The sequence below is a fragment of the Artibeus jamaicensis genome, unplaced genomic scaffold, assembly GCF_021234435.1.
Source record: "Artibeus jamaicensis isolate MK-2021 breed Jamaican fruit bat unplaced genomic scaffold, CSHL_Jam_final contig_1132, whole genome shotgun sequence".
NCBI lineage: Eukaryota > Metazoa > Chordata > Mammalia > Chiroptera > Phyllostomidae > Artibeus > Artibeus jamaicensis.
Window position 1 is genome coordinate 6,794,578 of NW_026521221.1, and position 24,152 is coordinate 6,818,729.

Genomic DNA, 24,152 nt, shown 5'->3' on the forward strand with positions numbered 1-24,152 from the left:
AGCCACGGCCCCAGCTGTCTCGGCGGCTGAGGTCCAGGCAGCCGAGGCTGCGTTTTCATGTCAGCCTCCCACTCCCCGCAGGCAGGAAGCCAGGGAAGGGACCTCAGCCTGGGATCCTGGGGGCAGTGGTTTCCCAGGGAGCGTGGAGGTAGTGCCAGGCTCTGGACCAGCCAGGGAGCCAACAATGAGGCCAACTCAGGGCAGGCCTGAGATGGGGCCTACAAGCCAGCGTGAGCTGCCAGCCTTGAAGGATCCTGCTTGAACTACAGGTGCCGGAGTGGAGGTTCCAGTGGCCAGGCCTGCCCGTCCGGGTGAGGACACTGATTCCAGGGTGGGGCGCCGCTAGTTGCACACTGGGAAAGGCAGAGGGAGGCCAGGCCCCCACGTCCTGCCTCCCGGTCCGTATTCTTTCGCCCTCAACAAATACATGACCCTGATTCCAGGAGGAGAAAAACGAGGAGCAGGAAGCCAGTTCGGAGGACCTCCACGTCTCCGAGGAGCCCCTGCCCCGACGGTATCTGGTCGCCGCCTCCTCCTGTAGCCTGGCTGTGGAGGAGGGTGCTCCGGGCTCCAAGGGAACCCCGTGTCCCACAGCCTCCGAGTGCTGGGGCTGCGGGGGCCTTTCTCCCTGGGGGCACGGAGCCTCCTCCAGAGAAGGAGAAATGTCCTCGAAGGAGGTCCCAGCTGGACGGAGGTATCAAAGGAAGCTCTCCTGGGTGTCTTCCGTGGCTTTAAGTGGGTCCGGCCCACTCGGCTCCCTGGAGGCCTCACAGGACATCTCAGGCTTGTCCTGGGCCTCAGAGGGGAAGCAGGCCCTGAGGCAGGTCCTCACCGACTCCTTCACCTCCGTCTCCAGGCCCTTCATCCTGGCCTCGTACTCTGCCAGCGCCTCCTGCTGGAACTGCGGGGACAACAAGGACCACCACCTGGCTCAGGAGGGGCCACCTACCCACTCTCCCCGCCCCGGACAATGGAACAGAGAGATGCCCAGCCTTTTCAGAGCTCCCAGGTGAGGGGGGTAGGAGGTAGGGCACAGTGGAGACCCTCAGGGAGCCTCTCAGGAGAGGGGGTGCCCACAAAGCAAAGAGATCTGAAGAGCTGTCTCATGTGAAAGGGATGGAGGGTCCCATGGGAGCCAGACCCTGTGACTCACTGGTGAGGGGTGAGCCCCACCCCACTCTCCTGACTGGAAGCTCCCCGCAGCAGGTCCCCTCTACACCCTGGAGCCAGGCCACCTCTGCTGGGGGCCGGGGCAGTGGTTCCAGTCACCTGCTTTTCCATCTCCTGGATCTGCTCCAGACAGGCTGCCTGCTTCTCCTCCAGCTTCTCCTGGTGCCGCTCCAGGCTCTCTGTCATCTGGGTGGGAGTGAGAGGCAGGGAATCAGGGCGGCACAGACAGGCTCTGGCTGGCACCCAGCGACAGTCCCACTTAACCAGCTGTAACACTTAGGGTAAATTCCTTAACCTTCGAACAGGTTTTTTTTTTTAATTTATAAAACAAGGATAATAGTACCTGCCTCACTGGATAACGAAAGCTTATATGAGACCGTTCAGGTGAAGCACCCAGCTTAACGCCTGGCACAAGGTCATGCCAATAGCTGGTAGTTCTGCTACTGTTGTTAATCCCCAGGAAAACTTTAGGTCCATTCTCAGCGGGGTTTTTCTTCCTCTTCCAACTCCTTGGAGCCTCAGGAAGTACCCCTCACTCCCTCTCAACCACCCATCCCAATCCCATCCTCCCCTGGCTTATATGCTTTCCATACAGGCAGCCGGACAGACACACGCCCTGTGGGCTGGTAGCCCAATCTCCCCAGAGAGACAGACACTCAGACTGGCCCAGGAGCTCTGGGCCCCGCACTGCCTGCTGCCTTTCCCAGCTGGACAGGGTGCTCTGCACAGTGTATCTCCTAAGGGCAACTCCAGGCCCCGCGCCACCCGCCTCCCTTGGGAGAGCACGTGCACGTGTGTGTTTGTGAGGATGCAGCGTTACATACCTGCTTGATGACCTGTACCACCTCTTGGATGTGGGAGTTGTTAATCTCTCTCTTCAACCTGTTGGGGTAGTCAGGGTTTCAGAGAGGGTAGGAGGCCCCCGGGAAGAGCGGGCTGAGGTGGAGACTCCTCAGAGCCAAATGAGGACTATATGATAAGGGCAGGAACAAACCAAGGACTGACCTGGGGACCCCAGGAGGATTCGAGGGGCCACAGAAGGTTCCAGGGGGTCCCTCTGAAGGAAGGACTTCCTCACTAACCCTCACTGCCCTTCAAGGTGCATGGGAAAGCACTGGTGGGAAGCTGCCATCCCAAGATTGCACCTCTCTCTTTGCATGCTTAATTTTCCCTTAAATTCTCCTCTTTGGTCAGATAGTGTTGGCATGTGTTTTGCGTAAGGAGGTCACTCTAATCAGAGGTGACAGAAGTGAAATTAACTTTCTAGAGCCAGGAGACAGGCACATCTCCAGGGAGCGAGTCAGGACCCGCTTGTGGGGAGACCCGGCCCCGCCTGCAGTGGCTCCGGCTCAGCCCTGGGCCTCTCTTCCAGGACTCACCACTCCTGGGCCATCTTGTCAGTGGTGACCTTGACCATGGCCTGGATCCGCTCCAGCCTCTTGGCCTCCAGCTTCTTCTTCATTTCTTTGGTGTCACTGTAGAGAGACAGGCAGCAAGAAGAAGTTTTGCAGGGGCCTGAGTCCTCTTGGGAGGTAAGAGTCAGGCGTGGGAGGGAGGCAATCATACCTCTCTGAGGTCTCCTTGAGGGTCTTCAGCTCTGTAGCCTGCTTCTCTCTGGCCAGCTCCATCATCTTGGCGATTTGCTGCAGGGAGAGGAAGGACCGGCTTAGGGTGAAGCCCTTTCTTGTGCGCAGTGTGCGGTTTGATTTGGTCGTAGCTCTCTCCCCTCCCCGACCCAGCACCTCGGCCACTTGCTGCTGCTTGCGCTTCAGGACGCACTCGTACTTCTCCTCGCCCTGCTGCAGCAGCTCTAGCTCCAGCCGGTCCCTCAGCTCCCGCACGCGCGTGTCCGCGCCCTCGGGGCCCTCAGCCTGAGTGGCTCCAGTGGTCTCCTTGCAGGGCAGGGTCCTGGGGAGGCCACATGGGAACAGGTCCTAAGCACTCTGCCGCCGGCACTTGCCACGCGATGGGCAGCTCGTCGCCACTGTTATTACCTTTTCTTGCGGGAGCCCTTGCCCGGGCCAAGCCTGCAGCCCCCGCAGCTGCCCCCCACACCGGGCAGCCCGAGCTCCGCCAGCTGCGCCGCACCCCGCTGCAGCAGCTCCTCCCAGCGCCGCGCGCCACGCCTCTCCAGCTCCCGCAGCTCCTTCTCGTGCCGCCGCTGCAGCTTCACGACGCCCTTCAGCTCCCGCAGCTCCTCCAGACTGGTGGTCCGGGGCTCTGCAGGGACCCCGGTGAGGCATCCCGCTGCCCAGGAGCCCCCCTCTTTCCCACTAGTTCCAAGTCCTCCCAGGCTGGTCCCCAAGACTACTCGGACTCAGCAGGCCTTACCCACAGCTTCTTTCGTGGCCTCTTCCCTGGCACTGGCCACGGCTGCTGCAACAGCCACAGGGCTGGCTGGCAGGTGCCCTGAGGCCCCCTGACCCAACTCTGCTCCACCCCGCCTGCTCCGGGTGCCAGTACAGCCCCCGGTGGTGCACTTCCTCAGCACTGAGGTTTCAGACCCAGTGTTCCCTTTCCTGGGTCAAAGTCTGTTATTTAAAGATCTGTTGGTAGGTTGGGATGTGCCTATGGATGCAGCTGAAGAAGGCAGGACCCTTCCCCGTGGGTGGGAGGACCTCACAGTGCATACCTGCTGACCCATTGCTGGTTGGGGCAGTTGCTCCGTTCGCCTGGTTGGCAACTGGACTCCCAAGAGAGCAGGGCTTCTGTGTAGGAAGAGTGGGTTAGGAAGATGGCTCCAGCAGCCCTCTCTCCCTGAGCCCTGGACTCTTCCCACAGAGAGGGCAAAGCTCCTGGGGGCCCCTGGAGATGGACCCAGCAACACAGACCTCAGGCAGACCTCCCATGGCTTCCTTGAGCTTCACAGACTTCTTGTCATGGGCATTGAAGAACTTGATGGGATTGGCGAGGGCCACAGTGAGATCTGGGTGCACAGGAGCATCACGGGCCTGGTATGGAGCGTACCTGGGCACCTCCCCACTGCGCGCCGACCCTAGGACCCCCTGTCCTTGCCCACTCCAGAGTCTGACTTGAGGAAGGGGGAGAGGAAATGGACAGCCCCGGTGCCCAGCACCCTTTGGGCCTCCTAACCTGCCCAGGTGTCAGGTACATAGTCCTTCATCTCCAGGAAGACAAAGAGCGCCGGCATGGTGAGGGGCATGTTGCTCTCGCTGCGCAGGCACAGATGGTGGTACCCTGCGGGGCGCCGTGGAGTGGGCAGTGAGCGGGGCCCCTTGCTGCCCCACCGCACGCCAGCAGCCCAGCGCGCAAGGCTTCCGGTCTTAGAGTCAGAGAGGCCAGGGAGTGAGTCTGGTCCTGCGCCTTCCTGGCTGCGTGTTCTTGGGCATGTCACTGTGACATGGGGGTGGTAGTCTAGCTCATGTGGTTAACTGTTAGGGTTCAGTGAGGACATGTTATAAGCTCTTAAAGCATTTTAAGTGCCCAAGAAGTGTCGGCTACTTGGGAAATTGCCCCTGTAGTTCCAGAAAATTACAGACATTCTGTTAGGTGGGCAGAGTCCCCTCCTCTGTCGGTTTCCTGGAGAAGCACTACCCTGCTCCACTCCTTAGGGCTGATGACATAAAAAGGTTGGGTGAAGTCTCGGGGCCACTTCCCTGAAGCTGGCCCACCTGCTGGACAGGCTCCTGGTGCTGGCTTTGCTCTCAGATCTGCTGGGAGCTGTGGGGAAGGACCCCTGCTTACCAGAATTGAGGGCACTGATGGGGATGATGCGGTGTCCAAGGAACTTGTTGCCTTCCTCCATCACAGCCACTCTGAGGGAAGCCAGCTCCGGCATCAAGATCTGGGGAGAGTTCAGGACAGGACAGGCTGGCAAGGAGAGAGGGCGGCCGAGCTGGCCCCCTCCCTAGTTTGTGAAGTCTAGGGTCAGTGTGAGAGCCTGGCAGGCGTGACCAGATTTGGTGAGGACAGAGGGCACCCTCTAGGCCGCACACACAGACATCTTCACAGCTCATGCCACGGCTAGTCCACCCGGGGAGAAGGGCTGGACATGCAGCCCAGGGCTCTAGGGACCCTGGTGCAGACAGCATGTGACAGCTTTGTCAACAAGTACCCAGTGGGGGCAGAAGACCCCCAGTGACCCCGTGGGACCTTGCAACCTGGTCTGGGAGCTCACATCTCTGCCTCTGACCCTAACATGAACACTCGTGTTCACGCGCACATATGCGCACACGCATAACCTGCCCACCAAGCACATTCCTGTAAATTTGCTCCTGGACTCCTGACATTCAGGAGGGCACAAAGGGAGGGGTGGGGACAGGAGGCGGCTCGGGAACTCCTTTCATGTAGCTCCTGTTTTCTAGAAAAGGCCAAGAACCAGGGACAGCCTGCAGCCTGCCCAGCCCGCAGCCCCTGCCCTGCCCTCGCCTCCCACCTTCTCAAAGACAAAGGGGTCCTCATCCCAGACGGGGTTGATGGAGTTGGTAGTGGGCGACAGCTTGGTGCGGTAGCGCCTCTTGGGGTCCCCGGGAAGGCCGAACAGCTCCACCTCCACGTAGGTGCGCACGCTGCGCTCGGACAGGAACTGCCCGGAGATGACCTGGAGGCGGGGCCGTGAGAGGCCAGCATCAGCTCCCCAAGCCCGCGTTCCCCAGCACCTGGGGCCCCCGGCTTCTCTAGCTGAAGCGTCCATTCTCAGGTACTGGAAGAGCCCCACTCAGCTCTGGCCACTGAGTAGAGGCTGTGCAGCCCAAGGGCAGCAGCTAAACCCTGGTGACTGGGGAGCTTCCAGCATTCTGGGGAGAGGTGGGGGCCTCCCTTCCCGGGCAAAGAAGGAACAGGGCTCTGTTCCAGGGCCTGGGGCCCCTGCTGCCCCTTTCTGCCCACTCTTCTCCCTTCCCCCACCCCAGCCTCAGCCCTTCCCCTTGGTTTCCATGGGGACCAAGAGGCAGCTTCCAGGGCTGAGGAGGAGGCAGTTTCCAAGGCAACTTGCTACTGCTGGAACTGGCTGGGGCTGAAGTTTTCAAGATAATCAGGAGAGGGGGTTGGGAGTAGAGGAGTGGGGCTCCTAAGTCTTTCTCCTCGAGACCCCAACCCCCGGCCGCAGCTTGTCCGTCTCAGGGCCTCGCCTTAATGGAAAGGGTGGTGGCTACCACCACGTCGATGCGGTCCACGGAGAACGGGTTGAACTGCTTGTCTGGCCGACGCATGAACTCGTGCTTGAGGAGGTAGCCAGTCTGCCCGTTGAACTCAAACAGAGCCATGTTCTGCTGCATGGGCAGGTCTGGGGGCGAGAGCGCGGGGTGAGGAAGGCCCAGCCCGGGGTCTCAGCCCGGGGTCTCTGCCCGGTCCCTGTGCCCACATTCCCAGCCTTCCTCCTGGTTTGTGAATGGGGCGGTTGAACAGACCGTGGGCATGAGGGTTTCTCGGGTCTCAGCCTGGTTTCTTAGGGTGTCTCTTCTCTCAGGAAGGGCCCACAGCCTGGGGTCAGCGGGACCGAAGCCTCGACCAGGGCTCAGGCTCACAGTGGGGGCTGAGGCCAGTGAAGCAGGGGCTCCCGTAGGCCCGCTCAGAGAGTGGCCAGGACCCGTGCTGCACCCGGGCACCTTCACAGGCACACTCACTATCGTGCATCCTACAGGCGTGGGCTAACGCGTTTCTGTCCCGAAACGGCCACACACCTGCACGTGCTCCCAGCATTTGCACAGACATCTGGACCCTGTGTGTTCTAAAGCCCACCCCCAGGAGCGCGGTGAGAGCAGGAGGGCCAAGGGGAGGTTCTTAAGGGCCTGGGAGCGCCTCACCCATCGTCTGGAAGTTGAGGGCAACCATCTGGCAGCCAGCATTCCAGAACATCTGGGGCAGGTAGTTGGAGGAGTCCATGCGGGTGCCCTTGGGGTAGATTCGGCTCATCTGGCGCTTGTTGTAGCTGCCCCAGCGTATAGGAGCCCCCTGAGGCTGCATCAGGAGTGCCCAGCAGCCCCCCTTCGAGCCCTGCCCCCATCCCTCCACCCCAACCAGAGCCTCTGGCTACAGAGGCCTCAAGGATACTCCACAAATTGCACTGCGGCCTTGGAAAGCAGGTCATAAGCCTTGAGCTCCGTGAAGGAGGAGATGACATAACTTCGGTTCTTCTCTGCGTGGGGGACAAAGAGGAGAGGAGTCCATGTCACACTGAGGTAGTCCCTTGGAACTACCTTCCCCTTCAGTGCAGCTACGTCCTGCACAAGAGACGCATCTGACCCAGCGCTCCCACGGAGGCTTGGGGGTTCAAGGCCGGAGGGCAAACCCAGCAGCAGGGGTGTGCAGGTCCGCTGTGGGTACTGGTGTGTGTGTGCGTAAAGGGTGTGAGTGGTGGATGTACATCGGGACTGGGTGTGTGTCACAGCACCGGAGGGTGAGGGGGGCCTGCCCTGAGGGGTGCAGAGGGTGTGGGGAACACCCTAGGGTGAGCTCAGGGACTCAGAAACACACTGTGATGCGCAGGGTATGAACCCAAAGGGCAGTGCAGGGTGAGAGGCACACACCAAGGGCGGTACATGCCATGGGTGAGCACAGGTGGTGCAGGCTATGGGCTCAGGGCTGAGGAAAAAGGTTATAGGTGAGTGCACTGAGTGCAGGTGTACACAGAGAGAGGCGATCGTGCTGGGGACCCGCACGGAGCGGGGGAGGAAGGCGCCGTACATGTGTCTGGAGAAGATAAAAAGCATGGTGTGCACAGAAAGGGCAGGTACAAGGGGCAGGTGTGCACTGGCTGGTCCCTCTGCCTGTCACTGCCTCCCAGGAGTCCTCATACCCTGAGGCTGGGGATTTTGGGATTAGGAGCCACAGAACTGCAGGAGTCTGCAGGGGTCCCCGGCCAGCTGCACGGAGGTGGCCTGTCACAAAAGGTCTGCCTGTCACCGACATAATCCAGAGCATCCCGCTCAGTGCCAAATTCCTCAGTACACACTGTACTCAGAAATGGGAGCCACTGCCACTTAAACGAGTCCTTCACCTGACTCCTCTGATGGATGTTCAGAGAAACAGGCCCCAGTCCAAGGAAGGGGGAGGGCTTCCCTTCCTCTCACCCCCACTCATCAAACTGCCTATTGTCAGAACACACTTTCTGGGGCCTTCCGGATCTAGCCGAACCTCCAGCTGACCACCACCAGCCCATGCTAACTTACGGGCAGAGAACTCAAAGGAGATGAACTTGGTGGGCTGGATGTAGTTGACGAGGCTAGACATCTCCTCGTAAGCTGTCACTTCCAGGCCCGCTGTGCCCTAGGGAAGAGAGAGGAGGGTGAGGGTAGGAGAGCACAGAGCCCAGGGACATGGCCGCATCCTGCCTGGAGGGTTCCACAGTGGGGATGGCAGAAGGGCCTCCGGCTGTCTCCACACACCTCGTCAGATTGCATCTTCTTTATCTCTTCTTCGTCCAGGTTTCCCGACTCCTCCTCCTCTTCATCTTCCACCTCCTCCTCCTCTAACTTGGCCACTTCATCACCAGCCCACACTGCCACACACAACTCGTCAGCACAGGGCTGGGGGGCCCCCACCCCAGGCTGGCTCCCCAGCACGTCCCCTGCAGGCCCAGCCCCTCTCTCTCATTCCAGATGCTCCTTTACCCCCGCCCCACCCCACCGCCACTTCTGCCACACTGACTCACCTGTGTCCCCAACCACAGGGGCATCAGGGGGGCAGCTGCCCTCAGCTTCCCCACCCGGCTCCTGGCAGGAGGATGCTGGGCCAGAAAACTGGTTCTTCTTGTTCTTAATGAGGATCTTGCCACGCAGGTCCTCAGGGCTGGGCAGGGGGGTGCCTGGTTTTAGCTGTGGGAGAGGAGAGGGTGTCAGCACCATCTCCTCCCCTTCAGGGTGTAGCCCCTGCCCCCCTCTCCAGCCTCACCTCTCCTCACTCCCCTCGTGCACCACACGGCTGCCCGGCGCCACTTACCCCAGTTCCTCAGTGATGTTCTCTCTCGCCCATTCTATCTGCTTGGGACCCCTGTTCCCCACTCTCAGCAACGTAAATCCAGTACCTCCCCTGGGTCTCAGCCTAGCCACTACTTTCCCCAGGAAGCCTTCTCTGACCCCAAGACCGGACCAGGACTCCCCAAGTGCTCCCATAGCAGCCACTGGTTGTCAGGCCAGGTTCCCTGTCTGTCTCCCCACTGGAGAGTAAGCCATCTGAGGGTGGGGGCTGCATCTCTGTCACCGGTGTACCCTCAAAGTCCAGCACAGGTTGACATGTGGTTAACCTGGCCCCGACAGGGCCCCTGGTCCCCAGCCCCCAGCCCCAGGGACCCCACAGGAAAGCCCACTCACCGGAAACTTTTCCAGGGGCTCTGTGAGCAGCATATCGCCGAACATCGTCCGACAGTACTCGGCCATCTTGGCCTGTTGGCGGGGTCTGCAGGGAGTGGGGTGGGGCTCAGCAGCGCTGCCCCACTCTGGGCCATCCTTCTGGGCCCCGGATCTGGGTCATCAGGAGCACGGGGGGGTCTCGGGGGCAGGGACACAGGCAAGAGGGCCTGGGGTCTCGAGACTGTGTGGAGGGCACAGGTAGAGGCCAGGAGTGGCTGGGGAAGGGCAGTGCAGGCAGAAGATGGGGACAGGGCAGAGAGTGAGGCTGACTGGGCCTGGGCACTCACGAGTCCACGTGGTTTTCGAATGACAGGATGACAGGATAGGGGGAGGTCTTGAAGGCACTCTCTGCAATTGCTTCAATTGCTTCCTGAACGAGAGAGGATGCAGTGGAGAGGGGGCCAGTGCCCCAAGCTCCCCCCACCCCCTGCAACAGCACCCTTCCCCTCTCCTGTTTAAACATGCTCATGGAACTGGGGGGCCACGGTTGGCCCCCTGTCTCCTCTGATCCCCTCTCGTCCCCACACTGGTCCCAGGCCTCCCGCCGTCCTGCTTCATGCCCCCACACCCAGAGGGCTTGGGCACCAGGGTCTCCACCACCAGCCCCACACCCCGAGTCTTACTTTGAAGTAGATGTCTGTGGTCATGGTAAAGCCATGGGTGATGATTGGCTCCTCATCGGGGGGCTTCCCCTTCCAGCAGTCCAGCTCCACGCAGCGGCAGCCAGCCAGCAGTACCTGGCGGTACATCTCAGCGGAGGAAAGGCCTGAGAACTGGCCAGCTGAGCCAGAGCAAGGGGCAGGGGCAGGGACATCATTTAAGGACTGCCCCCCAACTCTGCTCCAGCCTGGGCTGTACTGTTGGCAGCCCGGGGCAACCCCATGAAGAATTCAGGGAACAGGAGCAGCCCCCGTAAAAGCGAAGCCAGCAGTGTGGCAGCTAGGGCCCACCTGTCAGGTAGGTGTTGTGTGAGGAGTTGATGAAGTAATGGTTGAGTGGTTGCGTCATGTCATGGTGAAGCAGCAGCTTGTCCTGGGCCAGCATGCTGTTCTCCGGCCCACAGAGAAACCACACCATGCCCTCCGGTGATAGCTGGCCTGGGGGGCAGGGATGACTGTCAGGGCCACAGCCCAGTTCAGAGCAGGACAAGCCCCCCGCGGGCAAGGGCTCCCCTCCTTTCTCACCCCTCTGCACGTTGATGCCACTGGGCTCGTACTTGTCGATGAGGCCCTGCACCTGGTCGGGCCGTGCGGGCGGGTACAGTAAGGAGTTGAGGCGGGAGTCCCTCTGTTTCTGGTTGATGAATTTGGTCAAGTGATCCTTGGTCATATAGGGTTTGGCCTTGGCATGGCTGTAGGCCAGAAGGAAGAGCACCGGCCTATATCCTCCAGGCTGCGGAACTCGGACTTGCTGCCCCTTGTCCAGCAAAGCCTCCTAACCATCAGCATAGCAAGCGGGAATTTCAGCCACCACCCCTTCGCCATGCCCAGCCCAGCCCAAGAAGCTCACTAGGAAGTGAAGATCTCGTCTATTTCTGGCCGAGGGCAGAGGTTCATGAGGAAACTCTTATAGACAGATTCTGGGAAGTCCTCAGGATTGATGGCATCATTCTGGAGGGACAGAGTCACCCAATCACCTCTGCCCCACCTTCTCAGCACGAAGAACCACAGACTAGGCCTAGCCTGCACAGGGGGCCTGGTTAGAGGGAGGGCTCAGGGCAGAAAGAGGAGCATTGAGGATATGCCGAGCATCCACTTGTCAAGGCCCTGGGTGCAGAGCAGAGAGCGTGCTTAGTTGGTTTGCTTTGTCCCTGAACTTGGACGCTGTAGGTAGTCTCTTGGCTGGAGCAGGATTGGAACTAAGAATGACCAGAATGAGGAGAAAAGGAGGTCAGAAGTAAGTGGTGCTGCTTGCCAGAGTAGTGGGCTAGCTTTTTTAACATAGAGAACAAAATTTTTAAAAGAAGCAATTTGAATATAAATAATACAGCGAAAAACAGAGTCCCAAGGTGCACAAAGTAAAACCTGACAGAACTGAAGGGAGAAATAGACAAGTCAGCGATTCTAGTTAGAGACACCAAAAGATACAAGAACAGCCCTGGCTGGTGTGGCTCAGTGGACTGAGTGCTGGCCTGTGAGCCAGAGGGTTGCTGGTTTGATTCCCAGTCAGGGCACATGCCTGGGTTGCCGGCCGGGTCCCTGGTGGGGGCGTGTGAGAGGCAAACATATATTGATGTTTCCCTCCCTTCCCCTTTCTAAAAGTAAATAAATAAAATCTTTAAAAAATACAAGAACAATAACAAAAGAAGATAAATTGGACTTGGTCAAATTTAAAACCTTTTGTGCTTTGAAGGACACCATCAGAAAGGTAATAAGATAATCTATAGAATGGGAGGAAATACAGGGTAGGGCAAGGGTAGGTTTACAGTTCAGTGTGCAAGACAGAGTTTATTCTTGTATGATTATTTATTAATTATTATATTATTTTCCACCTGTTCTTATTGTCTAAGGCCAACTGTTAACCTACTTTTGCCTCACCCTGTATTTGCAAATCAGATATCCAAGCAGGGACAATTCATCAGTAAAAAGCAAATAACCTAATCGAAAGATGAGCAGCAGATTTGAATAGATAATTCTCCAAAGAAAATATTCAAACAACCAATAAGCAAATAGAAAGATGCTCAATAGAATTAGTCATTAGGGAAATGCAAATCAAAATCTCAGTGAGCTATCACTTCACTTCTTCTAGGATGACTAAAATTAAAGAAAAAAGACAAGAGACAATAACAGGTGTTGGTGAGGATGTGGAGAAATTGGAACCCTCATACAATACTGGTGGGACTGTAAAATGGTGTAGTCACTTTGGAAAACAGTTTGGCAGTTCCTCAAAATGTTAAATAGAAAGTTACCGCCCTGGCTGGTGTAGTTCAGTAGATTGAGTGTGGGCCTGTGAACCAAAGGGTTGCTGCTGGTTCAGTTGCCAGTCCGGGCACGGGCCTGGGTTATGGGCCAGGTCCCCAGTGGGGGGGGCGCACGAGAGAAAACCACACATTGATTTTTCTCTCCCTTTCTCCTTCCCTTCCCCTCTTTCTAAAAATAAATAAATAAAATCTAAAAAAAAAGTTACCATATGATCTATTAATTCCACCACTAGGGATATACCCAAGAGAACTGCAAACTTACATCCAGACAAAATAGTATACGTGAATGTTCATAACAACATTATTCATACTAACCAAAAAGTGGAAAGTACCCAAATGTTCATAAGTAAGCATAAATAAGCAAAATGTGATATAGCCATACAATGGGCTATGCTTCAGCCATAAAAGGGAATGAAGTGCTGATACACGCTACAGCATGGATGAACCTTGGAAACATTATGCTAAATAATAAAGCCTGACATCCAAGACCCCATATTGTGTGGTCTGTTTACATGAAATGTCCAGATCGGCAAATCCGTAGAAACAGAAAGCAGATGAGTGGCATTCCGGGATTTTATCTCAGAAGCAGCCACGGAATGTCCTCCACGGTCACAATGAAGTCTTACTTTGGAGCAGGAGAGCTAGGACGGATCTCCCTACAATTGGATCTTGGACCAATCAGCTTCAAGCAAAGATGGGCCTGGACGCCTACTGGGACACAAGCAGAGCTGACAAATCAGAGGGACTCAGCCAGGGTGGGAGCTTGGGAAGCAGGAGAAAAGGAGGATGGATGCGTACAGACCGCAGTTTGCAAAGCCGGCTGTGGGCCCTCGGCATGGGTCCATTCCCATTCTCTCTCCCACCCCACGTTTGCATCCTCTCTCACTGATGTCACCCAGGGGTCACCAGCCCCATAAAGCTGTGACTATGGAGGAAGTATTCCTCTTGGGCTTCATGAGGACAAATGATCAGTGAGGTCTTAGTTTAATTACAATGTTTCAAATTCTTACCAGGAAAAAAGACTCAGTGGGGCGCAGGTGGCAGCCTGCACAGACGGGGGTGGGGTGGGGGTGAGGGGGCAGGCGGTGGGGGGCTGAGATCCACTCCCCCAGCCAGGCAGAAATCCTGGCTCAGGACCGAGTCTGCCCTGAGGGCTCCTTTTTGTAATTTACATAATACACCTCATGGATGTGTTACATAATACACCTGCACACAACTTGTAATTAAAAATTAATTATTTGACTAAAAAGAAAGGAAAAAATGCTGTTCTGTGTTGAGTTAAAATCTGTGTCCTAGCAGCTCACACCCCTGATTATCCCAGCCTCTCCCTCCACCCCATGGAGCTAGTCCCCTCCTGTAGCTTCCGACCCCTGCAGATGGCCTCCTGTCCTTGATGACCGTACCTCACTCCTCCAGGCTGAACAGGATTCCCTTCCACTTTCATTCCAAGGCTGGAATGCAAATGCACCCACACCTGCTGCCCGTCCTGAACACCAGCCCCTGCCCCGCACGCACTGCCATCCAGGGCCAGGAGGCCGACCTGCTCGGAACCCAGGGCATCTCACCCCTCTTGCCTGGTCCTGTCTCTGTGCCCCAGAAACCAGTGGTTCTTGGGTTAACTGGCTTTTGAGCTGTTTGCTGGGACTGTGGACTGTGCTATTATTCTTTCCCTCCCCAACCCTGACCAGGCCTGGCAACTTGACCTCTGGTTAGAGCCAGCTCGGGTGACAAGGAGAATAGCCGGGTGGGCCGGGGAGGGGGACCACTCACTTTGCCTTTGGCGAGGTGGCAGGCACTGAGGGCGGCTTCCACCCGCTTGCGGTCAGCAGGGAACATCTGGAAAAAACTAAGGGAGCAGAGAAAGGCATGTGGGCAAAGAGAGGAGTCAGCCGAGAGAGAGGGAAGGCTTTGGGGAGCTGGGAGGAAGTGTGGGGAGGGAATAGGGCAGGCTCACTTCTTCACAGGAATCTTCCCTTCAGGGTTGACCTGCATCTTGAGCTTCACCAGGCTGGTGGGGCAGAAAGCAACACGTCAGGCCCGGAGGCTGGCACACTTAGCCCTGCGCTGTAGGGCCAGGCACTTACATCTTGTCCAGGAAGGTGGTGCGGGGGGCGTTGGTGGTCAGTGGGTGCTTGACCAGGGCCAGGACATCTTCAGCCCAGTCCTGCAGGACCCCAGAGCACAGCAGTCAGGCCCTTGACCTCAGAAGTGTCCACACCACCCCTTGGTCCAGCCCTGTCTCTCAGGAAGGCCAGGCTATGCCAGGTGCCGAGCCCCAGGCCAGGGCACCCCAGTGCACCTTGCCCACATTCTCCTTATAGGAGACGAAGTTGTGGAAGGTAAGGTCCACCATGTCAGGGCCAGACACCACGGTGAGTGTCTTCAGCAGGAAGTTGTTGTCAGGGAAGTCCATGTTGAAGACGTCCCGGAGCTTCTGGCTCTGCGGCAGTAGTGACATGGTTAGCATCGTCCCTGCCCACGGTGGCTGCCCTGTCCCTCCCCTTTGGCCACTTGAACGATTGTCCACCAGGGCTGGGCTGGGAGGGAGAAACCCACAGGAAGAAGATAACCTAGGCCATGGGGTCTGGGACTTCTGTGTATTTTGTTTGTCCCTTTTTATTTGAAGATATGTCTCGGAGACCTGCTCCACCAACCCCTTCCTCCAATCTGTCTAGGGGCACTAAGCAAAGACAGGAAAACCAGTCGGGGGTGAAGACAGCCTCCAGTGACCCCTCCCAGACAGCCCGGGGTGATTTAGTGCAGGAGCCGGCCTTGATCGGCCTTGAGACATCTGTGCAGATGGTGCCAAATGGAGCCCCGGCAAGCCCGGGAGCAGCGCTTCTCCTTCCTCGGCTCAGGGGAGGTCCTGCTGCCCAGCCCAGGAAGCTCTCCCCGCTCCCCTGGGGACTCCTGGCCCAGCCCTGTGGAGCAGGTGGCCATGCTGCACCTGAGCTATACTGGGCCCTCCTACCTTGGGAATCTTGGCAAACTTCCCAAAGCGGGTGTCCCGGATGCTGGTGATATCCAGAAACTCCATCTCCTGGAAGGGGCCAGATGGAAACATAGAAGGGATGTGGACATAGAACAGTGAGGAGGGAGCTTCCATATCCCTTCGCATCTTGCCAACTGCCCTCTCTAGGTGCCAAGACTGTGTGGGGTGACCCAGACCCCAGCCTTCCCTTCCCAGGGGTCAGTTTTTCCCTGTGCATGGCGACCCTCCTCCCCTCCTCTCTGTCCTTTCCTTCCCTGGCCACTCTGAGTTCCTCGAGGATCTGTAGTCTGCAGTCTTGCCTCCTCCAGCCTGGACTCTCCCCAGGTTCCCCCTCCCTTCCTTCTGTCTAGGTGCTGAGGCCCTTCTCCGACCACTCTCAGCCCTCCAGCTGTGCTGGAACCGCAGGCAGAGAATCAGCCTTCAGCTGCAGCTTGTTTCCTTCCCCTCTGTGGGATGCTAAGTCTGGAGCACCTAGGCCCAAGGCGGCTGTGGTTGGAGTGACTGCACCCTCCCTCCCAAAGCAAATAGCCCCTGCTCACAGGAGGTCCCCCAGCACCACCCTTCCAGGTCACTCTATGCTCCCCAGTATCCACGCCTCCAAGTCTGCCTCGCCAAGAGGCTGCGCTGACTCCATGGGTTAGCAGGAGCTCAGGGCCACTGCAGGCAGGGGCCGCCTCACCTTACTCTGGTGTGTCCAGTATAAGTAGTAGCCCTTGGGGTCCACGCGGAGGATAACCGGGGAGGCAATTGTGGTTTCCTGCCAAGAGAAGGAGTCAGCGCCCCACTCTGAGACTTCAGGCGGAGCTTCCCTGGCCTTGGGCACCAGGGGTTTTGAGCTCACCAGCTCCCTGGCAGGTGGCTGCCCCAGGAATCTGGGCTTTGTTCTCCAAAGCTAAAGTCTGGGCACGAGCCTTAAAAGCTCTGGATCAGGGAAGGCGAGGGATAGAGGACTGGAGTTGCCATTTCTGGAAGAGAGGATAGTTTTCCATCTAAACCCCAAAGAGAGGTTCTCCCTTTACACTGCAAACAGCATCTTGGCCCCTACTTCCCCCTGTTTTTATGGGTCACAGCTCCGCTGAAGGGGTAGAATATCTCTCCTAAGGGTCCATACTACCTCCAGGATAGCTCAACAGAGCCGAGAATCCACCTGCTGCACCCGCATACAAGGTCCTACAAAGTCCAGCCAAAAGCTGGCTTCCCGCCTGCCCAGTCCCTCCTTGCTCGAGCTGTCCCCTTCACCCGGGCCATCCAGCTGTCATGCAGACACCAAGTGCATTTTCTCCTCTGAGCCTGAAACCCGCTTCAGGACCAGCACAAGCCTCATCTCTTCTGAAAATCCTTTTCTGAAACATGGCGGGTGGGGGCTTGTTCTCAGACCTAAAAGCCCATCCAGGAAATCCCCAGGGGCTCTGGACTCCCCAGAAACAAGCCTGTCCTAGATCATGAGCCCAGTGGCCTCAGATTTGCTAAAGGAGCCAGGGAATGATGAATGAACTCCCTTCGAAGTTCCCGTGCAGCTCACAGAGCACACGGCCTGACCTCAGTTATGATGATATTCGAATGCTCATATAACAAGACTCTGAAGTGGAAGTTTCCGAAGAGACACGGCAGCTCCTGCACACCCACCGAGTCAGATGCAGAGTTCACAGAGGAAAGAGTTCAGAGAGCTCTCCGGTCAGGGCAGGTTGCAGGCCTGGGGAAAGCTCACACTGTGAGGAGGCTACTTTTGGAGAAAGCTGTGCTGTGAGTTCCATTCCCTTCCCTCCTCACCTGAGCAAGAGAGGGTTGAGGGGGCCTGACCCCTCACCCTAAGCCTAGCGAGGGGTGTCACCTGCACTCGGAGAGCGTTGGTTGCCCCTGGCCATGTGGGACATAACAGACTGGGGCCAGACTCCTGCCTGGGAGACCAAGTTGGTGACAGACCAGCCGACTACTGGAGGCTGAAGGACTCGAGTGTGCCAGATGAGCCCGTCCGCCCAGTCTGCTGGGACAAGGCTCACATATGTATTTGCTGGAGTCCAGAGCTGGCCTGTGGGAGAGAGGGGCAAAGAGTGCAAAGCTACAGGAAGCTGAAAGTTGTAACTGGATTCAGAGGGGCTGATGAAGTCCTTGCAAGCGATCTCCTGAAAGGAAAGCAGCAGCAGGACCTTAAGCAAGAGATCCCCAGTTCAGGGCGGGGGGGTCTCCCGAGAATCCTCAAAAATATGCACCAGAGAAAGAAAAAGCCTGCACCACCTGCCAGGTTCAGAGAGCATGAGGCAGCTGAGGAACATGTCTGTTCAGTTCAGCACTTGGTACCCCTCGCTCACTTCCCTCCCTGGACCCCATCCCTGCAGGGCCTGGGAGGAGCAGGGAATCCCACCAGGGGGACTGCAGCCCACCTAAAACCATTTCTAAAGGGAGGAGGGCAGAGGATGGCATTCTAAATGAAGGTTGGATTTTTGGATTAGAACTGGTTTTTGAAATCAGACCGGGCTTTGTGAGGAACCACGACCACAGGATTGTATTCCCTGAGAGCAAATGGATTGTCTGCGTTCCCTTCCGTGGGTGGGAGGAGAACTTCTCTTACCAAAGACACTGTAAAGGGGCCATGGAAGACAAAATTGACAAAATTAAGTAGGGAGTTGATTACGTATTGTGCACTGTGCTTGTTCTACACGGCACGACACACCCAAGCCGACCACCAGCTGAGTGTGGCGGAGGCGGTCTCAGAGCAGAGCCCTGGCCCCCACTGCACGTGCCCTGCGGATGGGCTGGCTCCAGAGGTTCCTGCCTGTGGAAGTCAGGGTGGAGGACCATGCAGTGCCCTGGCTCGGGGAGGGGAACGGGGTGGCAAGGTTCCCAGGTGCTGGATTGCAGAGAAGACCACGAAGCATGTCCCCACCCCTAATGACCCTCTGTCCAGGCAGGTTACACACACTTCCCAGAGGAACTGAGAGAGGCCACTTCATTTTTCACTCTGAGCCACTTCCCTCATTCCACGGGCTCCTGGGACATGCCGCCACTGTGCCGCATCGACCACACACCCCTGGGGAAGCGGAAAGCAACTAGCTAGACTAGCTACAGCCTCCTCCCATAGTCATGGCAACCAGATTACTCAGCCTAGCCTGGTCCTGAAAGCCGAGAGCCGAAGGTGCCTTAACTCAGACCCAGAACCTTCTCATCCCCCCTGTGAAGGGGACTAGCCAGCCCTAGGGCCCTCTCCCCACCCCCCACCCCCACCCCCACCCTTCCTGGTCCCTTCCTGGGACCAGCCCCTCTAACTCTCCCATAGGGCCAGCCCAGCAGCTTCCCCACCCTGAAGAAGGGTCCTCATACTGGGCTCCCCACCTACTCAAGAGAATCCCTGGCCCCGGTGTCTGGGAAGGCCAGAGGCTGGGAGGCAGGCCCCAGTTTGGGAAGGAGCAGACAGAGTGGAGACCAGGCAGGGCAAAGCGGTGCCTTCCCCCTTCCCCTGTGGACAGGCAGGCATGGGGAGCCCAGCTGAGAGCAGCCAGCAGAAGCAGAAGTCAGTCTGCTCCCTCCCAGTCCCCTGAGAACAGAGGCCTCCAGTTCTCGCTTGGGGTCCAGGGCCCTTCTGTGGCTGCCCTGCTGCAGCTCAGGGGAGGGCAGGGCTTCCCTGGGCCAGGGCCAGGGCCAGGGCCAGAAGGGAAGGAGCGGACAATTTCGGTCTAGGCGTCCCAGTGGGGCAGGATTGGGGCATCTGCGCTGGAAGTAGAGGACTAGTCCGCCTCTGCTTCTGGCCCTGCCTCAGCTCGGGGGGGCACACTTTCCTCCCACTGAGGCTAGGGCCAGGGGCAGCAAAACGTGCTCTTCCGTGGGAGGGGACCCTGGGGGTGAGACAGACGAAGACCCAGAGAAACTTCCACCCAGGACGCCGGCCCATCCAGATGCAGAGCCTCAGCTTCAGCAGCCCAGGGACAGATGTTTGGGGCACACTCCCTCAAAAACCCCCTCCCCTGGTTTGTTTATTCAGGCAGTTGTGCCGGCTGCCCGGCCAAGCCTCAGTCCTGACATACATAAACCAACCCGCCCACCCTGGCAAAGCCCCTGGCGGCCGGGCCCTGTGCCCCAGTGTCCCAGCGCCCACAGCCCCTGCCCCCACAGCCCCTGCGCCACTCACATCGTCCCATTTGATGAATCGCTCCCCTTGGCTGAGATAAGCCTTCACCTTGGGGGGCAGCAGGACAGGGTTGAGCAGAGACATGGTGCCAAGTCTTTCTTTGGTGAAACTGGACAGGCAGGCAGGAGGAGGGTGGGCAGGAGGAGAGCCAAGCTGGGCTCACATGGTACCCGCCCTGAGCCGGTCCGGAAGTCTGTGTGCTCCTACAGCCCACGGGTGGTAGTGACCGGGTGCAGAGCTGAGTGCCTCGCACAGAGGCCCAGCTGCCTTTTAAAGCAGCTTCCTCCTGCCTGTCTGCAGCAGGGCTGCGGTTGCTGCTTCTGCCCAGGGAGGACAGCTGCCCCTCCCCAAAGCCCCCGCCCTCACGCTGTGCCTCGGCACTTCCTGCTCAGGGCTTCCGTCTCTGTGCTGTTCACCACTGTGGGGCAGGTCACAGGACCCGGGCTGCTTAGAGCAAGGGCCTCCTGGGCCCAGGAGTAGTCCCTGCTCCCCAGATGTGGCTGGGGGACTAGAGAAGGAAGAATAGGGGGCCAGCTGGGGACACTGTTGCCAGGCAGGGACTGAGGAGGGAAGGCAAGGAGGTGACCAGGGAAGAGACCTCCACGGAGGTGGGGCCCAGAGCACAGGGCTGCCTCCCAGACCATGAGGAGGCTGGGACCACCCTGGAGATGGGAGTTGAGGGCAGGGCAGTGCCCAGCTGGGATTAAGCGCTTTGAATAAGCAAAGTTTGCTGAACACCCAGCTCCTCTTTCTCAACGCTTCCTCCCCATGAAAATAAGGTGCAAGTGAGGCAATCGCACCCACCACATATGACTCTCTCCTCTTGGTCCCCCGGACCTGGCTGAGACCTGGAACCTCCACCGACCAGCCATTCTCAACACAAGGCTAGTTGGGCAACCCTGGGCCACCAGCCTTCACTGGGCTCTCCTGCCGAGCTCCCTCTTCTGCTCTGTGCCAGGGGCTGGGGAGAGAACACTTGAGGCAGGAGGCTACTTGGAGAGGCCTCAGCCCTGAGTACTTCCTCAAGGTGCATTGCCCCAACACTGCCCTGGCCCAGGGAGCTCAGTCCTGACCCAGCTCAGCCAGCCCACTTCCTCTAGCCTTATCTGATCTGATTATCACCTTCGTTAATTCAACGGGGGGGGGGGGGGAGCAGGGAGCTCTACCCAGGACTTCCTTCCCTTCTCAGGACCTGAGTCTTTGTGCCAGCCCCTGACAATGAGGGAACCCTCACTCAGGCCCTAGAACTGCCTCTGCTGGCCTGTTGGGGCTGGAGCAGGAGGATGGGGGCCAGTGGGGCTGGAGCCAAGCGGTCTCTCAGCCAAAAATAACCTCCAGGAGAGCCATTCCAGGACTGTCGGGTGGAGCCTGGAGCAAGGCCTGACTGAGTCCGTGGAAGCGGCTTGGGAGTCCTCCAGCTTCCTCATCCTCTCCCCTCAGGGCTCACCCTCTCTGCCCCGACTCCGAGCCCTGCTGCCCCTCCTTTCTCTTCCCCTGTCTCTCCAACCCCGGGCCCCTCTGGGGGCCCTTCTGGTGTCCCCACAGTTCTGATTCCCTCCCTGGGATCAGGTTCCCTCAGTCTGTTTGAATAGATTTTGCAAGGGAAATCCCTGATCCTTCCCCAAACCCCTGCACCTGTCACCTGCAGTCACCCCTGGTCCTGCACCTGCGTCCCTCCCTCTTATCTGCCCTCCAGCCATCAGCCCTCTCTCCAGTTTGGACCTGGAAAGACAACTCCCTCTGTCTTCCTCATCCTGGGAAAGGAAAGGGACTGGCAGGCTCCTCTCATTTCGCAGGATTGGGGGTGCGGAAGGGAGTCAGGGAGCTCAGGATTCTGTACTCTGATCCTCCCATTCTCCGGCTCTGAAGGCTGAGGCCGAGGCTGTGAATCCACAGAACAAGCCCTCACCCGTCTACCCTGTGAGGGCACCGTCTGAACCAGTTTGTGAGGCCCCCAACGGCAGCCACCACGGGGCCTGGTCTTTTCCTGCCAGTGTCCTGAGAAGCAGCCTTCAGAATGTAGGAAATGCACACATTTGAGGGAAGTTTAAAAAACCTTCATCAAAGAAGGCTTTTTTTTTCTTTTAAAAATATTTTGAGGGCCTGGCTGAGCAAGGGCCTGTGAAGCAAAGGGTCGCTGGTTCGATTCCCAGTCAGGGCACATGCCTAGGTTGCAGGCCAGGTCCCCAGTGGGGGACACATGAGAGGCAACCACACATTGATGTTTCTCTCCCACTCTTTCTCCTTTCCTTCCCCTCTATCTAAAAATAAACAAATAAAATATTTTAAATTTGGGGGGGGTTAAAAAACATGTATCGACAAAGAAAAATACTGTATAAAATGATAGCATGGAGGTGGAGAAAATCAGGAGGTCACGCGAATACCCAGTTTCCGAAACCCGCTCCTCCGCCGAGCTGGGGGGGGGGGGGGGGGGTTGGCGAGGAGCCAAGGGGGGCGTGGTGGGTCGGCGGGGCAATCTGCCAATCTCTCCTCACCCCGCCTTCTCCCCCAGGGCAGAAGGTGGAAGGACGAGGATGCCCCCTACTGGGCTCGCTTCCATTAGAAAGCTTGTGCCTCCTGGGGAAAAGCTGGGATCAACTGAAAGCAGATCCTCAGGGAAGTCGCTGGAGGGCCTGTGTCAGCTGTGATCCTTGGAGACACGCAGGCCAGAGAGTTTGGTGTGTGCAAGCTTTGGGCCACACAAATCTCTGAGAACTCACAGCCAACATGCTGCCGCCTCCTAGGGAGATGCTGGTGGCCCGAAGCCCCAGGGGCAGGTCCCAAATTCGCTCACTCTCCGGGCAGCTTTGTGTGGGCACCTCATGCTTCGGTTTTCCAACCTGTTCACCAGAGAAATCTAGTGGTGGAAGCTGGACTGAGATTCTTCAGGTGACCCAGTTACCAGGCAATAGGAGAGTCGGGTTAGGTGGGTTTCCTACCCAATGCCATGACACCTGGTGAAGCAGCGGGGTTCAGAGGCCCATGTTCTTCCATCTTCTGGGGACTGTTTCCCAGCCTGACACATGGAGTCACACTCACTACGCTGTGAACCCGACCACTTGTGATGTTATTTTAGCAGACACTGTCAGGAGAAATGCAATTTCTTATTATTTCTTCTTCAGTATATATTCTTCACTGACTTGCTCTTTGGATATTCTCCCCAGCAGTTTGTGTGAGTTTGAGGGCTGGACCCACCTTCCCAGGGCAGACCGAGTCCATCTACAAGCCTCTGCCTGTAGACTGGGAGCAGGCTGTCCTCCAAGCGGCCAGGACTTGTGAAGTTAAGTGCTGACCTCCCGCCACCTTTGCACCACCATGGCCCCCACAGCTGATGAGGCAGGCTGAGAGTCAGGACCAGGAGCTGCCCATCCCCTGTCTGTATGTCCGGCTGTGGATCTCCATCCGGCCACCCTCTGCACAGTCAGAGCTGAGGTGAACGAGGGGACAAGCTGGGTAGCAGGTGCTGAAGTTCTAATCCCTTAGGAGATGCGAGGTGAACAAAAGCTCAAAGCTCCCGGTTAAAGCCCAAGAGGAAGCTGTTGCCTGTCCTCCCGAACCCAGCCCTTTGAGAAGGAACCGTCTGGGATTTAGAAGTGGAAAAGAATCAGTCCTGCACACGTTTCCCTTTGAAGTGTCATTTTGGATCAAACTTACCTTGATTGAGATGTAGCTGCCTGAACACTGAATTGTTCTCAACAAACCCAGATGTTAATCCGAAATGGAGGAAAGGTGTTGATCTTGACAAGTTACCTGAGCTCACAAAACTGTTAAGCTTTTCATCGTTTCTAAGATCCCTTCCAGCTCTAAATTCTCTCTCTTCCCAATCAGAAGGGCCAAGTGAGAGAGAAGAGCTGTAGCTGGCAGGACAGGACTGGTCCCTACCACAGCAGGGTATTTTTAGACGCATCACTTATCTTCACTGCCTTTGTTTATCTGTGGAACGAACCCATTTTTCTAAGTGGGATGAAAATAGGTGAGATGCTGTCCTTTGGCAGGCGGGCACGGTGCATTACACATGAGGAAAGCCTTCAGAAAGATCGATTGCTTCTGTCCTTATTTCTGTCCTCATCCACCTTTTCATCACGACGTGGGCAGAGCTACAGTGCACAAACCCCTCAACTTTGTGAACAGCAGGAAGTCCGTGAGAACAGGGGACATACTGGGAGACACCCGGGATCCAAAAACATCCTAACCTGCTGGGGTAACAGGCTGGACCTCAAAGGTGAAATGAACAGGGCCTACCCAGAGAGGTCTGGGCTGGGCTCCAAGGCACCAAGTGTACGAGGACAGGGCGGGGAGGTGGCGGCTTAGCAGAAGCAAGTGTGAAGAAAACTGAGGGCTTTTGCTGACAGCCAACTCCACATGAGTCAAATGAAAAGGCTGCCAGAAACGCGGCCAGTCTCAGGCTCCTGAATTGAAGTGGAGAACTGAGCCCGGTGACTCTCCATCTTGGTATCAATCAGAATCGCCTGGGAAGCTCTGGTAACACCGTGCATTTCTTATTGCATCTGGACCCTCTGAAGCAGGGTGGCTGGGTGGGGAGAGGGGAAGGGAGGTGAGGAGCCTGGGTTTCTAAAGGGTTCACCCTTGGTGCCAGTGCACAGCCAGGGCTCTCAAACCAAGGAGGACTCAGTCACA

General features: G+C 57.5%; 1 protein-coding gene across 1 annotated transcript; it reads right to left on the minus strand.

The window, feature by feature from the left end:
• Positions 1 to 252: 252 nt before the first annotated feature.
• On the minus strand, positions 253 to 19,837 carry PLCB2 (phospholipase C beta 2). Its single transcript, XM_037161791.2, has 31 exons — positions 19,515 to 19,837; positions 16,071 to 16,148; positions 15,371 to 15,439; positions 14,699 to 14,839; positions 14,484 to 14,563; positions 14,354 to 14,407; positions 14,170 to 14,245; positions 10,989 to 11,089; positions 10,664 to 10,830; positions 10,430 to 10,576; positions 10,103 to 10,260; positions 9,767 to 9,849; positions 9,441 to 9,525; positions 8,783 to 8,945; positions 8,517 to 8,629; positions 8,301 to 8,397; positions 7,183 to 7,267; positions 6,936 to 7,060; positions 6,261 to 6,415; positions 5,567 to 5,731; positions 4,876 to 4,975; positions 4,264 to 4,368; positions 4,002 to 4,096; positions 3,803 to 3,878; positions 3,165 to 3,390; positions 2,913 to 3,078; positions 2,737 to 2,813; positions 2,550 to 2,645; positions 1,995 to 2,052; positions 1,270 to 1,356; positions 253 to 901 (listed from the first exon to the last, which is right to left on the minus strand). Exons 1-31 carry the CDS (start codon positions 19,596 to 19,598, stop codon positions 698 to 700), a joined length of 3,516 nt encoding a protein of 1,171 aa, XP_037017686.2. The 5' UTR covers positions 19,599 to 19,837; the 3' UTR covers positions 253 to 697.
• Positions 19,838 to 24,152: the final 4,315 nt, after the last annotated feature.